The sequence below is a fragment of the Saccopteryx bilineata genome, chromosome 5, assembly GCF_036850765.1.
Source record: "Saccopteryx bilineata isolate mSacBil1 chromosome 5, mSacBil1_pri_phased_curated, whole genome shotgun sequence".
Classification (NCBI taxonomy): Eukaryota; Metazoa; Chordata; class Mammalia; order Chiroptera; family Emballonuridae; genus Saccopteryx; species Saccopteryx bilineata.
In genome coordinates this window covers 131,459,024-131,479,633 of record NC_089494.1, presented here as the reverse complement: position 1 = coordinate 131,479,633, position 20,610 = coordinate 131,459,024, and the positions used below count along the sequence as shown (strand labels likewise).

Sequence of the window (20,610 nt, the reverse complement as noted above, 5' to 3'; positions counted from 1 at the left end):
ACTATAGTGCTGGTTTCTGTGTAATAAAGTGATTTCCCTGATCCAATGCTTGCCCAACACAGAAGTGTTTGTTACCCTGAAGTTATGAAATGTCAAAGAGCTGTAATTCTCTATATAGAGTAAGTCGTCCTAACCAGGTGCCACCCCAACCCCCAGGCATGTGACTGCTGCTGGAACAATACTGAGGACAACCTGGGCCTGGAGCCCAGCCACAGGCTCTGAGTTTCAGCCATCCCACCAACCAGACATGTGAACTGGGGCAAGTCACCCAATCCTCCTCGTGCCTCAGTTTCCTCATGTGTGAAATAAGAATAAAATTAGTTGGGAGAGGAAAGAATAATTCTGGATCACCAGACAGGATAACGTGTTCTAATCACAATCTTTTGTACAAAGTTTTAGGGGCCTATACTAAAATAGGCAGGAAGCATGTCATGCAAATTCAGATACAAGGAAGAATCCTGTCCACTACTGGTAAGTGACCATGATAAACTTGTCATCCAGGTAAAACACAGTCACCAAAATAGACTGCCCCTGCTTAGAGGGGAGGGTAAGCAAGCCTATTGCAACTATGAAATTTTCAACATTTATAATTATAATAGGACTTTTTTCTTTAAAGCCTTTGTTAGCTTTTTTAAAAATTCTGTGATTTCAATATTATATCTAACACTCAAATTCAGCCATTAACACTTATTTATGTGTATATATAAATAAAAAGTCTAGTTTTTAAAAGGATTTTAAGTTACAGTCAAGAATAAAGACTTTCAAAGTAGTTCTAGAAAGAATAAATGCTATGCAAGGTTTCATTTATTTTTTTCTATTTTGCAATTTAGATTTCACAATCATATGTCACTATTTCCCCCTAAAAATTACATAGCGTGATTTTTTCTGTAAGGATAACTATCTAAAGCACTGGTCTGGAGTGAGGATTACAGCCAACATGCTGATACTGTGTTGACCAAAAACTACCACGCCACGCAAAAGACATTACTGACTCCTGTGTAAAAACAAGAACAATACAGCTCTGGAGAGCAAGCAGCCCACTGGACCCACTCAGTGGGAACTAGGACCTCACCCAGGTCAGCCCGACCACAGCCCGCGGCCCTTCCCACCACTGTGCGCCCAGGCTTCCAGGCCGTTAGCTTAAAGCACTTTTAACAATCGCTCTAAATTAACACACAGAGAGGAAAGCCATCATGTCATCATATCAATAAAGCCAGACTTTCAGAAAGTGAAAACAGTAACAGGGGACACACAGTGCAGTCAGAAAGGGGACATGTTCACATGCAAAGACTGGAAATGAAAGCAAATACCAACGGCAACTTAGAGACCAGCTTTACGTCCATAGTTTGGATTCTTGAAATTATTAATAGGACTCTTGTAAATCGGGTTTTCTTGCTAAAGTAAAAGAAACATTTTCTAAGGATTTCATCAGAAAAAACTGACATATAGTGTTTTAACACTATAAAAGAGAATTTTTACTATTTTACTGTTTTTATATTTCTGAAATTATTTTTTAAAAAACCATGCAAATTGTACTAACATGCGCATGACTAAAATTTATGTATCATTTAAAAATAGTGAAAACAGCTACAGCCTTTCTGCATCAAAAGACAAATGCACAGGGGCCAGTGCCTGTCCCCTCCCCTCCCCTCTCCCACCCTGCCCTGCGGGCTCCACACAACCACACCCTGAATGCTAGCACAAACTCACGGCCACTAATAGCTTTTAACTTTTTTTATAAAGCAAGGTTTATTGAGTTATAATTTGTAGAGTTCATATATTCTTGTTAAGTACAGTTCCATGAACTCTCAACTATATAAACACACCTAGAGTCAAGGTCATCCCAAGAACATCCTCCTGACCTTTACCCCTACCCAGCCCCCCGGGGAAACCATGGACCCTACAACTGTTTGTCTTTTCCGGAAGGTCATATAAATAGAAATCATTTATATATAATTATAGCCTTGTGAGTCTGGCTGCTTTCCACTTAAGGTTCTTTGTTCGGGGGAATAAAATATGAGAGAGAAAATCTTTCCACTGAATAGGACTGCGTTATAGGAGACAAAAGGGCAGAAGAGCAGATTTGAGATCAAAATTATTAAGGAAATGAAAAAACTGACCAAAATAACTAGAAGATACATTCTTATGCTATTTAGTTTTAATGAAATGTATTTAGGATGTTTTGTTTTTCACTAAATGTAAGTTCTCTGAATAATGAGCTTACAGAGGAATAAAACATGTAATGAGGACTTTAATCATCCGTTTTAGAGTTAATAAACAAGTCTCAGAAGTGTTACATTACTGTACAACCCACCTTACTATTTGGATGTTTTGCAACTTACCGTGTCCCATTTGGCATTCATTTTTTCCTTTTCAAATTTGGCAAATTCCCTTCTGTCATGAATTATCATTAAAAGCTTCCAAATCAGCAGCAAGGCCAAGCCAATCAGAACAATTCCGGCAACCACACCAGCCACGATTGGGATGATGTCTGGACCAGTGGGGCACTCTGTAAGTGCGGAGAGAAGATAATAAGCAGCAGGGACTAACGGGGCCGAGGCAGCCAGCGCAGGAGCACTGGGCAGACCCCTCCACCCCTCCAGAGCAGCAGGGACTGACGCGGGCGAGGGAGCCAGCACAGGAGCACTGGGCAGACCCCTCCACCCCTCCAGAGCAGCAGGGACTGATGCGGGCGAGGCAGCCAGCACAGGAGCACTGAGCAGACCCCTCCACCCCTCCAGAGCAGCAGGGACTGACGCGGGTGAGGCAGCCAGCACAGGAGCACTGGGCAGGCCCCTCCAGAGCCATGCAAATGGAGACGCTCCCGGAGTCCATAAAAAAGACACCAGAACTAATGTGTGAGTTAGGCCATAGGCCACAAATTGTACTACATATTATATAAAAACTTATTTTACATATTGGAAATTAAATTTTACATTAGTATCTTCTATGTATCTTCAAAGGTTATGAAATAGTTATTTATTAACCAACAAGATTTGCATGCTAAAAATTACTAAACATTGATGAAAGAAATCATTCTATGTTCATAGATTAAAAAACACAATATTGTTAAAATATCAATTCTCCTCTAATTTGACCAATATAATCCTAATCAAAATCCTGGCAGGATCTTCATAGATATCAGCAAGTTAACTCTAAAATTTACAAGGCAGGCAGAGAACTAAGAAAGTGTTTCAAAAACACTTGGGAAAAAACAAAGCTGGACAACTCACATTGCCACATCTCCCAGACCTCAAGAGCAGCATAAAGCAACAGGGATTGAGACAGTGTGGCATTAAGCATAGACAGCTGCACAGATTAATGGAACAGAATCGAGTCAGAAACAAGCTCATGCATACAAGGTTATCTCATTTTCAACAAAGGATGGTCTTTTTTTACAAATGGTGCTAGAACTACTGGACATTCTTATGTAAAAAAAACAAATCTCACTCCATATACTAAGATTAAATCAAAAGGAGTCTAGACCTAATGAGAAACTGTAACTATAAAACTTCTAGAAGAAAACACAAGAGAAAAATCCTTACGAACTTGAGTTAGGCAGAGTTCTCAGGTAAAATAAGAAAAGCAAGATACAAAAGAAAAACTTGATAAATTTTAGTTCAATTGAAATGAAAGCTTCTGGTCTTCAAAAATCCTGTTAAGAACATAAAAAGACACCCTGGCTGGTTGACTTAGTGGATAGAGCATTGGCCTGGCGTGCAGGAGTCCTGGGTTCAATTCCCACTCAGGGCACACAGGAGAAGCGCCCATCGGCTTCTCTCCCACTCCTTCTCTCTCTCTTCCCCTTCCACAACCAGTGGCCCAATTGGTCCAAGCATCAGCCTTGGCTGCCAAGGACAGCTTGGTTGATTCCAGCATCTTCCCCGGACTGGGACTGCAGGGTGAACCCCGGTTGGAACACATGCAGGAGTCTGTCTCTATCTCCCTTCCTCTCCATTAAAAAAAATAGAAGTGAAAAAACAAGGAGGAAAAGACTGGGAGACACTACTGCAAAACAAAAATCCAAATCTGAAGAGGCAAAACCATGTAGAGCCTGTAAAAAACAGTTTGGCTCCTTATAAACATGCACACCCTATGCCCAAATCCATTCTTAATATTTATCCAAGAGAAATGGAAAGTTACCTTCCAACCCCACCCAAAAAAATGCACACAGAAACACCAAAATATAAAGTGTTTCACCTTCTGAGGTGAACAAACTCACACTGTATATTGTCCCTCAACAGTGTCCTTCCAGTGTCCCAGCTTAACTCGGACTCAGTACGAGTCCCTGCCAGGTGCTAGAACTGTGGCGGCGTCAGCTCTGTGTGGCTTACTGCACTTCACCTGCAAACTCTCCACTCGTAAAACTTAAAACTTGCCTTCTCTTTTTCTCTTTAATGATTTTACTTATTGATTTTAGAGAGAGGAGAGAGAGAAGAGCGGGAGGGAATGGGAGGCATCAACTCACAGTAGTTGCTCAGTGTCTGTTCCTTGACCAGGCAAACCTGGCGATGCAAACCTGCATCATCAGCGTTCCAGGTTGATGCTCTATCCACTGCGCTACCACAGGTCAGGCAACTTTTTTATTTTAAATTTATTGATTTTAGAGAGAGAGAAACATCAATTTGTTGTTCCACTTACTTATGCATTCACTTACTGAATCTTGTATGTGTCCTGAGTGGAGACTGAACCCACAACCTTGCTGAATCGGGAGGATGTTCTAACTGACCGAGCTGCCTGGGCCGGGCTTCTCTCCTCCCCATTGCTTTATTTAGTTAATTAAGTACTATTCTTTTTCTTTTTAAGCAAGAGAGACAGACAGGATGGGAGAAAGATAAGCAGTTTCAACTCATAGTTATGGCACCTTTATCGTTCACTGACTGCATTCTCATACATGCCCTGACTAGGGGGCTACAGCCAAGTCAGTGACCCCTTGCTCAAGTCAGCAACCTTGGGCTTCAAGCCAGTGACCATGGGGTCTATGATCCAGTGCTCAAGCCAGCGACCTAAGAATTTTGAACCTGGGTCCTCAGCATCCCAAGGCAACACTCTTATTCACTGCGCCACCACCTGGTCAAGTAAGTAGTATTTTAAACTTTGAGATTAAAATGTCCCAACTTGAACCTAAAATAATCAAGCTGGACGCCATTCTGGATGTTAGAAAAACTGCCAATAATCCTAAGTAGTAGAAACAAGATATAAAAGGAAAAGAAAAAAGGACTTTTGAAATGATCATATTTCTACCTGGAGTCTCCACCACGTGGACAATGGCCTCGTTGTTCCCGTTCACTGAGTACGTGAAATAGAACCAGCAGTCATCCACGTCCTTCTCCTTGCAGTGGGACAGGGGGTCCACCTGGCCCGGCTGGGGCAGCTTGTCCCGGCTCTCGACCTTGGTGATGTTGAAGTGAGAGCACTCCTGTGCACAGGAGTCCTTCTTCTCTCCTTTACTGAAGGCTCGGCACTGAACACACTCTCTGTTAAACACAGATCATTACGTTCAAAATGTATTATTTAAAATAAGTATTTGCTTAATGATTATTTCATGAGCTAGACTCAAAATTTGAGGAAACTCAACCAAGAGCTATAAATGATGATCTGAATGAAGAGGCATGCAACATTTCTCCACGAGAAACTAAATATAAAGATACTAGTTTCCCAAGTGAAATTACACTTTATTACAGTTCAAATTAAAACCCTAAAAAAGAAAATAGTAAAGTAAAACTAGCCCTATCAGATATTAAATATGTAACATAAAACCAAAATAATCTAAATAATGTGTTTGCTCCTCAAGGAGCAAAACCCTGAATTCTGCTTACTCAAAAGACAGTATTCAAGCGATCGGTAATGCTGTTTTAACAAAGGTTACCATATGGACTTAATTACGTAAGAAATTCAAATAAAAATAATAGCACCACTCTCATATGACACATTCCAATACCCTGTGACCAACACTAGCCATTGAGAAAGAATATGTGAGTTAAAGGTGGGACTCCTTTGGCAGATACTTCACTCAGAGAGTAATTTACTACAGTGGTGTTGTTCCAGGCTGGTGATAGACGATACACCAGTAGGGCACAGACCACACATATCAACTGCTTTAAACACTCAGAAAATACCTACTTGTGCTCAGCACAGACACCAAGGCAGGTCTGACACATCTCACACGTCGGCCCCTGGAACTTGGGATCCGTGCACTTGCAGGCGCCGCACTCACAGACCCCTCGGCCGTTGCAGATCTGCCCATTGGTAGCCATGCACGAGCTCGTGTCCAGAGAGCAGTCACACGCACTGCCCGTGTAGTTGGGGTTGCATTCGCACACGCGACACTTGCAAACACCATTTCCTGCAATTAATAATATAGTTTTTCTTAACAATGATAAAACATACAAAAATCACATTGATTTAAAAGTAAAAATTAGCAATGTGGAAGAAAGTTTATCTAAGGAATGAACAGACCCTCGGTGCTGTCCTTTTTCTCTTTATTTACTGAACTCTGAACATTTTTATTGGATGAGATGGGAATCCCATTTGACAACCATTTTCTGACCCCTTTCTCACCTCCACAAATTAGGCCATTGGATCTATCGCAATTGAAATTATCACACTCGCAGAATTTGCCAGAATAAATTTCATCTGTATTATCCCTCTTCCTACAAACACACTGCCCACAGACACACTCTCCGTTGTTGCTGCAGATTTCTGAACTGTTCTCCTTCCTGCAGTAGGCATCCATGTCCTCACTGTTTACTTCATCCGTGCTACATTCACAGTGTCTGCCAACACGCCCTTCATTGCACCTAAAGAAGAGTCCAACGTTTCAATCATAAAAGAAATAAGCAAGTAATCAGTTACATGTGCGAGGACATAAGACTGTTGACCACGCCTTTAAATTACAATTATAGTACACACTGCAGTATTCGTGTCCACAAAGCGTCCGCATGCACGTGCAGCAGCACTGGCATTCACACGGAATAGATGCTAAGGTCAAGGGAAAACCTTTCTTCAGGAGAATAACCATTTTACTTAAGATGAAAATATAATCTAGAAATACAGGTAAATAAAACATTTGGAAACAGGATAAATTTATTTTTTAAAGAGTTTATTATATTTTCAAATGATATCCTATTACATTTGCTATTATAGGTGAAATATCTCTAAATTTAAAGCAACAGTCCAATTGTTAATCTTAAAAAATACAATAAACACACCCCAAAGCACATGGAAGTTGAAGAAAAAACACTGAGCATATCATTTCAAAATACAAGAAATGGACTGTTTGAAAATAAATGTGTTCTGCAGGTCCAGACTTTGAGACACACTGTGTACTTCTGAAACACTGAATGCTTACGCACTAATTCTGTAGCTGATAAATATAGAAAGGGAAGGAAGGCAAAACATTTTCAAGCTAATTTTTTTAGTTAAATGATATTTTTACTAAAAGTGGATCAACATGACTCAGGATATGACGTGAAAAATAAAAATCTAGTATTTTAACTGCTATTTAAGTATAGACAGTTAAATAAGTGATGGTGAAATAAAGCCATTTATTTTTCTCATGACTAAAACTCTTAAGAGCCTAGTCATTTGGAGCTGACATTTAATCAGATATCCTCCCACCTATTACTCTTGAAGGGGAAAACCCAAATGCTACCATAACAGTTTGTTAAATATACCTCTTGGTTGTCTATAAAAGATTTTACTTTAAGAAGCAGTCTTAAGAAAAAAAAAAGGCAAGAAAGAACATTCTATAAATATCACAAACAAGGTCATAAAACTGACCTTCTGGTGAGCAACTGTGGTTGGGACAAAAAAAACGTATCTGCTCCATAGAGAGAGATTTTCTGTGGATGTTCCGAAACACAGCTGTAACGTTCCAGACCGGTCGGGACCGGTGCCGCCCCCCCCCCCCCCCCCCCCCCCCCCCCCCCCCCCGCCGCCGGCAGCTCACCTGCACGCCCCACACTCAAACGTGCCATTGCCCTCGTGGCACCTGGGGCTGCTGGGGACGCCCTCACTCTGGCACTCACACTCGCAGATGAACTGAAGGATGATCTCCACTTCCTCAGTAAAGCCTAGGGGCTTAATTTTAATGGTTTCAGAATTCTTATTTGGACATCTATTTGAAGTGATGCTAATTTCAAATTGAACCTTAAAGCAAAACAAAAAACAAACAAACAAACAAAAACAACAACAACAAAAAAAAGATTAAGTTTTAGGTTAACAACTAAGCAATTTAAATCTACTAAAAAATATTCCAAAAAGCTACTCATCTATTTTATTCTCAAATTGTAAACTAGACAGCTTATATAAACAAGCAATTTTTTCTTTTCTTCAGAAAACCTACCTCATCCCCAATGGAGATATTAGAGCATTTTCTTCCATTTTCCCCTGTTCCATTCACCCCGTTCTTGCAGTAAGACTTATAATTTATTGTTACTCCTTCTGGCAGTTTGCTGTTTTCTAAAATCACTTCTGAGGAAAGGGACTAAACAGAGACTAATTACAAAATGCTACTATAAAGTAAGTTGAATACATAAAACCAATGGGTACAAATAAACCAATAAGAAAACAGTATCATTTAAATAAAATATTTAAAGCCAAATCCTGAGTGTCTAGATAACATAGAACCAAGAGAAACAGGTTCTAATTAACAAAGAGGAATTCTTCACAATAATGTACATGATTTGATAATACAGTAACAGTATTTGTTTTAATACCAAGTTAAAATATTAATAAGCCTGATATTATTGTAATTAGGAGGCATCCTAAGAACTCAGAAGCGACATCTTCTCTTCCACTGGCAACATAGCCCTGGACTTCAGCTCTCCTGGGACTAAAGTGAACAGTCTACTCTAAAGTCTGGGAACAACTCTGCTTAGAAACTATGGCCAAAAGAAAACCTAGAGTTAAGAGCAGTGGTCCCCAACCCCTGGGCCACAGACCGGTACCAGTCCGTGGGCCATTTGGTACTGGTCCGCAAAGAAAGAATAAATAACTTAATTATTTGTTTTATTTATACTTAAGTCTGAACGATGTTTTATTTTTAAAAAATGACCAGACTCCCTCTGTTACATCCATCTAAGACTCACTCTTGACGCTTGTCTCGTAAGTTCGACAATTATATTTAAAAATACCAGTTTTCACGCCGGTCGCATAATTTTATTTTTTGCATTTATCTGTCCCACCCTAAAGGCCGGTCCGTGAAAATATTTTCTGACATTAAACCGGTCCGTGGCCCAAAAAAGGTTGGGGACCACTGGTTAAGAGGGCTCCAGCTAGTTCTTTTTAGAGTATCAGAGTGTGCAGGACAAATGCGAAAGGCAGCAGCAAGCTATCGCTGTTCACACCCCACACGGACGTGTGTTTGTGCTGGTAAGATGGGGAACTACTATGTGGAAGAATATGAAAAACAGAAATCTTTGTAAAAACCTCTCTCTCTTTTTTTGAATGGGGTCTTCCTAAAAAATTTTGAGAACCCCTAACACAAACTAAAAAAAAAAAAAAAAAAAAAGACACCTGAAATTCAACCTGTCACGCGGAGAGGCGGGGTGTATATATGCAATGCTCACCATGGTGTTACAAATGTCTTCAGATTACTTAAAATGATTAGTAGCCATACTTAACGAGTATTACACTAAAGGTACTCTGAATTAAGTTCTAGGTAGAGCAAACAATTCAACTTCCTTTTATGTGTGTGTGGGGAAATATTAAAAATCTTTTTAAAATAGAAAAGTTGTAGATATTTACATCTGTACCTGTAAATACATACGGCATGCATGTATATAAATGTTTATGTGCCTCCTGAGAACAGAGAACTACATCTGCTGAATACAGTTAGAAAAGAACGGCAAAAAACTTTTCTGGTACAATTCAGCAAAAGAGAGGAGTCTATAGAAGATCCTGGGGAGGAAAAAGAGAGCGGAGGCAGTCCTACACATCTGAGTGAGGGAGCTTCCCATCTGCTTTCCAACAAGGGACTTACTGCTTAATGATGTTAAAAAAGATATTTTCCACACATGCCTTTACCATATTTTTGTTTTGTTTAAACTATGTAAATAATTATGCTTTTGTAAGAGACTATGGTGAGATCTCCCTCCAGATATACAGGATCTAAACTTTATGTTGCCCTCGGGGTTTTTGCTAAATTGAGTAGAAAGGGAGTTTTGCCTTCTTTGAGCAAAGTATTAACAGAATATTGTCCAAATACATCTTATTTAAAAAGTACTCACATTGTATGCATCAATGATCAACTGAATGACATTGCTGGAGTTTGCTGATAACGTTCCTACTGCTGACTTAGGGATCAAATTTTTCAGTTCCTGCAATTGAAAAATAAACATGTAAAATACAAATGCGGTACATTCAACCAGAAAACACCAAAAGGAGTACCAACTACTATTTTTAAATACCAGTTCCCTATACATTTTCTAAATAACATAAGAAGTCAGACCTGAGAAAAAACAACTAGCTCTTTATAAGATGTATTAAACCAACCAAGTCAAACAGCTCAGCTGATTAGAGCGCGGTCTGTATGTCTCTCTCCCCCTTTTTCTCTCTCTAAAAATAACAATAAAATAATTAATTTAAAAAATTAATATAAACCACTTTTGTAAAATCCAGTCTGTCTAGCTGGTGACATTTTTCCACACTTGAATTCAGGCGTATAATTTTGCCTCTAGTGAATAAACAAAAAGGGTCTAGAAATTTGTTCCTCTTACATTACACATCTATATTTACCTTGTAAACAGGCTGAAATTCCTCGGTCACTGCAAAAATCGTCTGAATGTTATTTTCACTTAGTTTCTGGACAAGGTGAGCAATAGAAGGATAATCCTAAGAAATCAAGCAATAAAATCTAGTATTAACTACATCCAATCAATACCTTTCTCAGTCCTTTCTAAAAATCACAAAGATTTGCACATCTAACTACATCACTTACACAAGAGTCCTTGAAACAACGCAAGGAATTGTTGAAGTGGGCGGAGTTAAATGTGGGTTTCTAACCCTCTTCTCTCTTTAGGTGTGTGTAAGTATTTCATAATAAAAAGGTTTTATAAAGCAAGATTATCTATGTGTATTAAATGTCAGAACAATGAAATTAAAGAATTGCCAGTAATTAACAATTATACTATCTAATTTTTTTAAAAAAAGTTAACATTCACTAAGGTTTAAATTTCTTCCAGATCCTAAATAATTGGGAATCTTTATTTTTAGTAACAGTGAGGTGCCTATTTTGAAACTCACATGTAAATAAGATATGGGGTGTTAAAACTACATAAATTACTTGTTTAGAAGTAACATCAAATGTGCTAACAAATGCTGCACGTGTGTAAGAGGAGAGCCACGGTGAGGCCTGGAGGAAGTGTGTCTGCACAGCGCCTTACACCCGCGGAGGCCTGTCCAAGAGGAAGGAAACCAGCGCAAGCCACGCTGTCACAAACAGCAGTACATGATGCCTTGAGATATGAGCAGACCAACATACAATTTATTTATTTATTTATTTTTAAGATACGATGTTGTGGACCATTAATGACAAAAGGCCATTATAGATTCGAGGCTTGGCAGGGGGCTAAGTTCTACCCCCTCCATCTCCATATTTGGCTTCGATGCTGAGTGTTTGCACCCACTCCACTTCCTTCCTTGGGTTGCAGGAAGCAATATACATACCCTTCCTCTGACTCTGTTTGTTTCAGATGTTTGTAAATTTCACTAATGTATCCTGTTTTTGCCTTGGGAGAGTTCCTGTCTTAGCCTTTGATGTGCAACTTTGTATCAGGGTCCTTGATTTGCATAGGTCCATATAATAAAGCGAACTGGGGCTGTGAGGCACTCAGATACTGCCAGGCAGTTTGAAGAGTCCTCCCGGTCCCATCGGTTTTGTTCTGACAAAGTGTGTTTCCTCAATTCCGCACCGTTATCTGGAGCTGCACTGGTCCGCGGCAATACGAGCTGCAACTCTGTCCATATTTTTGTTCAAGATCCGAGCAAAATTCCGAGATAGGAGTCGTGATTCAGGAAGCTGATGCTAGTTGGCGCACGGGTCCAGTATTGGCAGCACAACACCAGCATCTCGTTCTTTCTCACGTGTTACCCGCAGAATCAAGTCAAATCTTGTGCACTCTACTTGTTCTTGCATTTTTGCATTTTTTACTAACATTTTTTGTGTGCTATCATGGAGCTGAAGAAAGTGAGTGTAAAGGACAGTGGTGAGAAGAAGAAGAGAATGATGTCGATAGAAGTAAAGTAAGAAATAACAGAAAAACATGAGCGTGGTATACGAGTGATTGAACTGGCAAAGCTGTACGACCACAATACATCTACAATTTGTACCATTCTTAAACAAAAGGATGCCATCAAAAGCACAAATCCAGTGAAAGGAATTACAATTCTGTCCCAATTAAGGACAAACATCCATGAAGAAACAGAGAAGCTTCTGCTGGTGTGGGTGAAAGAGAAAGAGCTGGCAGGAGATACAGGGATGGAGACTGTAATATGTGAAAACACACATATTATTTACAGTGACTTGAAGAAGAAAGAACCATCAACCTCAAAAGAGGCAACAGAAGATACGTTTAAGGCAAGTCACGCTGGTTTGAAAATTTCAAGAGATCTGGTAATCCACTCGGTGGTGAGGCATGGTGAAGCTGCGAGCGCTGACGTTAAGGCAGCTGAGGAGTTCATCGCTCGTTTTGCTGCACTTATCACAAAGGAAGGTTACATCCCCCAACAAGTGTTCAACTGTGACGAAACAGGATTGTTTTGGAAAAAAATGCCCCGGAGGACTTTCATCACCGCAGAGGAGAAGAAGCTGCCAGGCCATAAACCCATGAAGAACCGTCTGATCCTTGCATTGTGTGCAAATGCTAGCAGTGACTGTAAAGTAAAGCCACTGCTAGTGTATCATTTCGAAAATCCTCAAGCCTTTAAGACTCACAAGATTCTTAAAAACTGCAGGTTATGTGGCGCGCCAATGCTAGGGCATGGGTTATGTGGCAGTTTTTTATTGAATGGGTAAATCTCATCTTTGGTCCTGCAGTGAAGAAATATCTTCAAGAAAATAAACTCCCAATGAAAGCATTACTAATCCTTGATAATGCTCCAGCCCACCCATCTGGTCTTGAAGATGATATTCTCGAGTTCAAATTCGTGAAAGTCCTCCACCTCCCACCCAACACGACTTCCATCTTGCAACCCATGGATCAGCAGGTTATTTCCAACTTTAAAAAGCTTTACTAAAGCTTTTTAGTGCCGTTGATTTGAGGTGACTGAGAATACAAATCTAACCCTTCGAGAGTTTTGAAAAGATCACTACAACATCATCATATGTTTACACACTATTGACTTGGCATGGCAAGAGGTTACAAGAAGAACTCAGCATGGAAAAAGTTATGGCTTGATGTTGTTGCAGACAGGGACTTCGAAGGATTTGAACCAGAGACGGAGACTGAGGTAGAAGCACTGGAGGAGATTGTGTCCCTCGGAAAGTCGATGGGTCTGGAGGTAGATGAGAGTGAGGTAAATGAGCTCGTAGAGGAACATGAGGAGGAACTCTCAACTGAGGAGTAGAAGGAGCTACAGATGATGCAACAAATGGAGCTTCTGCAAGAGATTAGTAGTGAGGAGGAGGTAGAGTCGGAGGAATTGATTTCTACAAGTGAAATTAAAGACATACTGGCAATGTGGGAGAAGCTTTCAAGTTTCATTGAAAAGAAACACCTAGAAAAAGTTTCAACTGGTCGTGCTTCAGCACCTTTTAATGACACTTGTTTGTAACATTTCCATAACATTTTAAAAGGCAGGCAAAAGCAAACCTCTTTGGATAGATTTTTATTCCAAAGCCCTGCAAGTGAAAGTGCCGAAAGTACAGCCAAAAAGGCAAAAACAGGTGATGATTAAATAAAAAATACATAATGTTAAGCTTAGGTTAAGTTTAAAATTAAGAAAGTGCATTTTTTTACAATTAAGTTTTTGTGGTTTCATTTTAAGTAAAGAAAGTGCAGTTTTAGTTTTGTTTAAAGTAAAGAAAATGCAGTTTCAGTTTACATTTAGTGTTAACAAAGTGCAGTTTTAGTTTACGTGTCTACAGTGCCTGCATCCATTCCTCCCTCCCTCCTCCACCACCATTCACCTACGTTAGCCCCACTCGTCTGTCTCCAAGGTAAGAATACAGTACTAAATAACACTTTTTTCTTTTATTTCATATATTTTGTTATGCATTGGTAAAGTATACATGTGTGTTTCTTAATTAAAAATGTCTTTTTTATAATTTAGGATGGTTTGGGGATGTTTCACAGGGTTGGAATGGATTAAATCTATTTCAGTTATTTTAAAAGGGAGAAATTTGTTTGATACACGAGTTGACTGATTTACAAGCTTGGTTACAGAACGAATTAAACTCGTATCTCAAGGTACCGCTGTACTAGCATTTCTGCACATTGGGTCAGGCCTATACTTACCAAATAACAAACCCCAAACCCTGAAACACCAACAAGCCTGTCACCCACACACTCTTAGTATTAAGCACTAAAATTCAGCATGAATCCATCCAATGTGTAAGGAGTTAAGCACTTACATAATAATGGCTCATTGTGTACACATCATTTTCCAGGTGACACTGTCCATCGTTTGGTAGAACAATGCCACCAAGCTTCCCGTCACCAGCAAAGTGAAACCCGGCGTCCGTGGAAAACACCAGCAGCCGTGTAACATTCCTCCAGCCAATCAATGACTTAAAAAGAACAGGATTTTAATTTTAAAATACTCCTCATAGTAACTCATATGAGCGAGAGCTACGTGGTGCAGTGAACAAAGCATTGACCTGGAGCCCTGAGGTCACCATTTTGAAGGCCCGGGGCTTGCCCAATCAAGGCATGTACGGAAGCAACCGCTGCGAGTGGATGCTTCCCACCCCCCCACCCACCGCTAAAATGAATAAATAAAATCTTACAAAAAAATAGAGATTAGTTAAAATAATTCAATGATTTGTACAGGCTACAGGGCACTTTTAACCTTATTCTGCACCTTCTCTTTGCTTCTCCCTGCACAAGGCTAACGCTGCACTCGCTGATGAAGACACAGCCCACAGGACCTCCTCCATCCACCATAACACTGCATCTTGCCTGGCTGTCGAATTCTCTCAGCTCTTTTTTCAAATTGATGTCTGTCTCCCCACTAAGTAGGTAAGCTAACTGACTCCATGGGTGGCAGGGAACCCATCTGGCTTTTCTCATCTTCTACCTGCAACAGTGAGCACAGCGCTCAGCACAGACTGGTGCTCCCCTCCCCCTGGTGCTCCGGGTGCCTGCTGGGAAATGAACCGCTTCACCCGCCCCTCCTGTCCCCCACGGCAGTCTGTTCCCTCCCAGCCTCCATCCCTGCCTACCTCCTGTGCACGTACCCCCTTTTTTGGCACTCCATATTAGGCCTTCCTTTTTGAATTAGAGAAAAAAATTATTTTTATCAAAGACTTACCTGCTTAATCTAACACATCAATCAGTATTATTTATTCTTTATTTTCTTCTCCACCTTATTCAACAAAGAATTTACTAGAGCAGTAAAATCCTCTCTCAGTAACTTTGTAATTATTTGTCTAAATTTACTCAACAAATCTGTTTACATCCTCAAAGGACTATAAATTACTGGAAGGCAGGAATTAAGTTTATGGGATGTTGACGAGGCCCAGGAGCATGTCTTCCTGCATATAGAGAGGTAAGTGAAGCAGGTACTCTCGGGCAGCGTAAGGGTCCGGACAGCAGTGGCTGTGGCCACCCAGAGAGTGCTTCCTCCCTGTGAGATGCTAATGGGATCACAAAGGGACGGCTGGAAAGAACGGATGTCAGGGTAGACATTACCTAGAATATTACTCTTTCTTCCCCTTTAAAAGGAGACTCTCCTTAAATAGCAACTACCCAGAGAGAAGTCAAAAGTAGCAATATAGCAGTTAATATTTGCCAAGTGCACTATATATGGATTACTATACTTAAACTTTATAACAGCCCTGGGAGGCATGTCCATTTTTATCCCTTAAGGAGAAGGAAGCAGCTCTCTAGAGGGCTAAGTAAACTGCCTAAGATCAGGGGTGATGGGAAAATAAAAAGCCATGTCCTAAGAGTCTTAAAGCCTGTTCCCTTCACCGCTAATACCAGTGTTATACCACATTATTATCTGGCAAAAACTGGTTGAAGAGTACCATTAAGTAGCATCTGAAATCAAGAAAGAACTTCTAGGGAATAGGGGTACTACAATGGAAAAAAGGGGGGCAATAGTAACTTAAGACAAAGTATACCCAAGTGCCCATCAGTAGGTGAGTGGATAAAAAAGCTGTGGTACATTTGCACAATAGAATACTACTCGGCCATAAAAAAGAATGAAATTTTACCATGTGCAACAGCATGGGTGAACCTAGAGGGTATCAGGCTAAGTGGAACTAGTCAGTCAGAGAAAGACAACTACCATATGATCTCACTTGGATGTGGAACCCAATGAATAAAATACACAAAATAGAGACAGACTCCAGATACAGAGAACAGATTGACGTCTGGCAAAGGGGTGAGGGTTATGACTGAGTGAAAAAGGTGAAGGGAAGGGAAGGGAGTGACAAGTACAGACTGGTTGTTACAGAGTAGCCACAGGATGTAAAGTACAGCACAGTAAAGGGAATACAGTCAATAACATTGAAGAGGCCAAGTGGATACATGAAATATCAGAGGACCACTCTACTCACTCTACTATGCTGTACGTCTGAAACTAACACAGAATAATTGTGAATGTACGCTGTGTTTGAAAAAAAAAAAAGGACAGACTTTATCCACCTCATCAAGTTTCCACCTCAGCTATATCATCCTAAAGTCATTCCAAAATCTTCAGCTGGTAGATGGAGCATAAAATCCTACTCACTAGTCCAATGGGAATGAGCTTGCTACTATTGAAAATCTTACAATTAAAATGACAAATATTATGTCTTCTCAAAATACATGTTCCTGGCTTACAAATTAGGACTTTAGAAGTTTTTTCTTGACCCTAGCTAGTTAGCTCAGTTAGTGAAGAGTGTTGTCTTAAAACAAGGTTGCAGGGAGGAGACCTGAAGATGGCAGCGGAGTACGCAGACGTAAAGACGCCCAACTCTCACCACCAAACTGGAATACAAATCAAATAAGGAACAATCAGCGTGAAAAACCAACTCTGGACTACAAGAACAGCTCTCAAAAACCAAGGAGCAAAGAAGAAGCCACAACAAACCTGGCAGGGAGCACTTGAATATCCCCTGCTTACAGGAACGGAGGAGGGGAGGTGAGGCTGAGAACCCAGAGGGGATCTCACTCCAAGAAAAAGAGCAGAAAATACAGCTCACAGCCACTTGCCCAGTGACCAGGGAATGGGGTGTGTTGAAAGGACCGGCTTATCTTCCAAGTGGAAAGGGGAGAGAGAGAGAGGGACAGATGGTGAGGGGCAGAGGAATGCAGGAGACGACCTAAACTGACTCATCCAGTGCTAGAGGCGGCTAGAGCTAGGGGAGGGACTGATCCTTACACAAAACAAGACTAAATTACTTCCGGATCAGAGATCTCCAGAAATCTCTCCAGTTCCAATCAGCACAACAAGACACAGCTGAAAACAAGAACTGGGGAGGAAGGGCAGTAACTCAGGTCTCCATGGAGATCTGAGATACACCTCCCCCTACTGAAGCTGAGAAAACACCCCGCCCCCAGAGAGAGAAACTGGCAAATCAGGCCTTCAGAGTCTCAGGTTACACCCACCACATTCCTGGATACAGTTTCAAGGAAGCCCCCTGCTGAGATCAGTAAACAAGGCTATCACCCCTTAAAAAAACAAACAGTTCAAGACTTCAAAGAGGCCCAATCCAAAAGTGGATTACAAATAATAGCTGATGCCAAACCAAGAAGACCTAGAAATAACACAATTGAAAACTGGAGGCAGAAAACACCAAGCTTAGACTCAACCAGCTCTACAAACAAAACACCCAAAAACAGACATAATGAGAAAACAAAGAAGTGCAATCCAAACGAAACCACAAGAGAAAATTTCAGGAGATGATAAGAGTGATAAGGAAATAATCAAACTTCCAGATGCGGAGTTCAAAATAATGATTGTAAGGATGCTTAGGGATCTTAAAACAACAATGGATGGTCATTACGAACACCTAGATAAAGAAACAGCAAGTATAAAAAAGGAAATTGAAATATTAAAAGAGAATCAGTCGGAGATGACAAATACAATATCAGAAATGAAGACCAAAATGGAAGGAATTAAAAACAGGATGGATAGAGGTGAGGATTGAATCAGTGAGTTGTAGGACAACTGGAATGAAGGCATGAAAGCAGAGAAGAAAAAAGACTCAAAAAGTCTGAGGAAACTCTTAAGAGAGCTCCGTGACAACATAAAGAGAAATAACATCTGCATCATAGGGGTTCCTGAAGAAGAGAAAGAACAAGGGATAGAGACTTTGTTCAATCATATCATAGCTGCAAACTTCCCTAAATTAAATCAGGAGAAACTCTTACAAGTTCAAGAAGCACAGAGGACTCCATTAAAGAGAAACCCAAAGAAACCTACACCAGGACACATCATAATTAAAATACCAAAGCTAAGTGATAAAGAGAAAATATTAAAAGCTGCGAGAGAAAAAAAGCTATCACCTACAAAGGAGATCCCATAAGGATGACGTCAGACTTCTCAACAGAAACACTTGAGGCCAGAAGAGAATGGCAAGAAATATTCAAAGTAATGCAGAACAAGAACCTACAACCAACACTACTTTATCCAGCAAGGCTATCATTTAAAATCGAAAGAGAAATAAAAAGCTTCCCAGACAAAAAAAAAAAAAAAAACTCAAGGAATTCATTACAACCAAACCAATGCTGCAGGAAATGTTAAGGGGCCTGTTGTAAACAGATCAAAGTGGGAAAAGAATATAGCAAAAAAGGAATACACCTTTAAAGAATAAAATGACAATAAACAACTACATATCAATAACCTTAAATGTAAATGGATTAAATGATCCAATCAAAAGACATAGGGTAGCTGCGTGGATAAGAAAACAGGACCCGTACATATGTTGTCTACAAGAGACATACCTTAGAACAAAAGATACACATAGATTGAAGGTAAAAGGATGGAAAAAAACATTTCATGCAAATGAAAATTAAAAAAAGCTGGGGTAGCAATACTTATATCAGACAAATTGGACTTTAAAACAAAAGATATAGTAGGAGATAAAGAAGGCCACTACATAATGATAAAGGGAGTAATCCAAAAGGAAGATATAACTATTATAAATATCTATGCACCTAATATAGGAGCACCTAAATATATAAAGCAGACTTTGATGGATATAAAGGACAAGATCAACAGCAATACTATAATAGTAGGGGATTTCAATAACCCACTAATTGCCTGACCTGTGGTGGCGCAGTGGATAAAGCGTCGACCTAGAAATGCTGAGGTTGCCAGTTCAAAACCCTGGGCTTGCCTGGTCAAGGCACATATGGGAGTTGATGCTTCCAGCTCCTCCCCCCTTCTCTATGTCTCTCCTCTCTCTCTCTCTCCCTCTCCTCTCTAAAATGAATAAATAAATAAAAAAACTAAGCTTCAATAACCCACTAACATCACTAGATGGATCATCAAGAAAAAAAATTAAAGAAACAGTAGACTTAAAGGACACACTAGATCAACTCAATTTAATAGATATCTTCAAAACCTTTCAGCCTAAAGCAGCAGAATATACATTCTTTTCAAGTGCTCATGGTACATTCTCTAGGATAGACCACATGTTAGGGCACAAAAGTGGTATCAACTAATTTAAAAAGATTAAAATCATATCAAGAACTTTCTCTGACCACAATGGCATGAAACTAGAAATGAACCACAACAGAAAAGCTCAAAACTTCTCAAACACATGGAAACTAAATAGCAGGTTGTTAAATAACGAATGGATTAAGAATGAGATCAAAGAAGAAATTTTAAAAAATTCCTAGAAATGAATGACAATGAGCATACAACAACTCAAAATTTATGGCACACAGCAAAAGCAGTACTGAGACGGAAGTTCATAGCACTACAGGCACACTCTAAGAAACTAGAAAAAGCTCAAATAAACAACCCTGCATCTAAAAGAACTAGAAAAAGAACAGCAAGGAAAGCCCAAATGTAGTAGAAGGAAGGGAATAATAAAGATCAGAGCAGAAATAAATGATATAGAAGCTAAAGAAACAATACAGACGATCAATCAAACTAGGAGCTGTTTCTCTGTAAAGATAAACAAGATCGATGAACCTTTAACTAGACTCACCGAAAAAAAGAAAGGACTCAAAATTAGAAATGAGAGTGGAGAAATAACAACTGACACAACAGAAATACAAAATATTGTAAGAAAATATTATGAAGAACTGTATGCCAAAAAACTAGACAACCTAGATGAAATGGACAAATTCCTTGAAACATACAATCTTCCAAAAATCAATCTGGAAGAATCAGAAAACCTAAACAGACCAATAACACCAAATGAGATCAAAACAGTTATCAAAAAACTCCCAACAAATAAAAGTCAAGGGCCTGATGGCTTCACAACTGTATTCTACCAAATATTCA

General features: G+C 39.8%; 1 protein-coding gene across 3 annotated transcripts in view; it reads right to left on the bottom strand.

Moving 5' to 3' along the window:
- Window positions 1-20,610, bottom strand: part of ITGB1 (integrin subunit beta 1) — a 71,529-nt gene that overhangs the window by 7,595 nt on the left and 43,324 nt on the right. Inside the window, exons 7-16 of one of the 3 annotated variants that reach the window (XM_066279173.1) lie at window positions 14,576-14,731; window positions 10,741-10,836; window positions 10,233-10,322; window positions 8,348-8,488; window positions 7,952-8,151; window positions 6,562-6,800; window positions 6,124-6,346; window positions 5,245-5,477; window positions 2,343-2,509; window positions 1,311-1,395 (exon numbers count right to left, since the gene is read on the bottom strand). In XM_066279173.1, coding sequence (XP_066135270.1) covers window positions 1,321-1,395; window positions 2,343-2,509; window positions 5,245-5,477; window positions 6,124-6,346; window positions 6,562-6,800; window positions 7,952-8,151; window positions 8,348-8,488; window positions 10,233-10,322; window positions 10,741-10,836; window positions 14,576-14,731 — 1,620 coding nt within the window. In that variant the 3' untranslated portion in view covers window positions 1,311-1,320. The remainder of the gene's footprint in view (window positions 1-1,310; window positions 1,396-2,342; window positions 2,510-5,244; window positions 5,478-6,123; window positions 6,347-6,561; window positions 6,801-7,951; window positions 8,152-8,347; window positions 8,489-10,232; window positions 10,323-10,740; window positions 10,837-14,575; window positions 14,732-20,610) is intronic. The other 2 variants (XM_066279175.1, XM_066279176.1) reach the window with 2 other exon arrangements.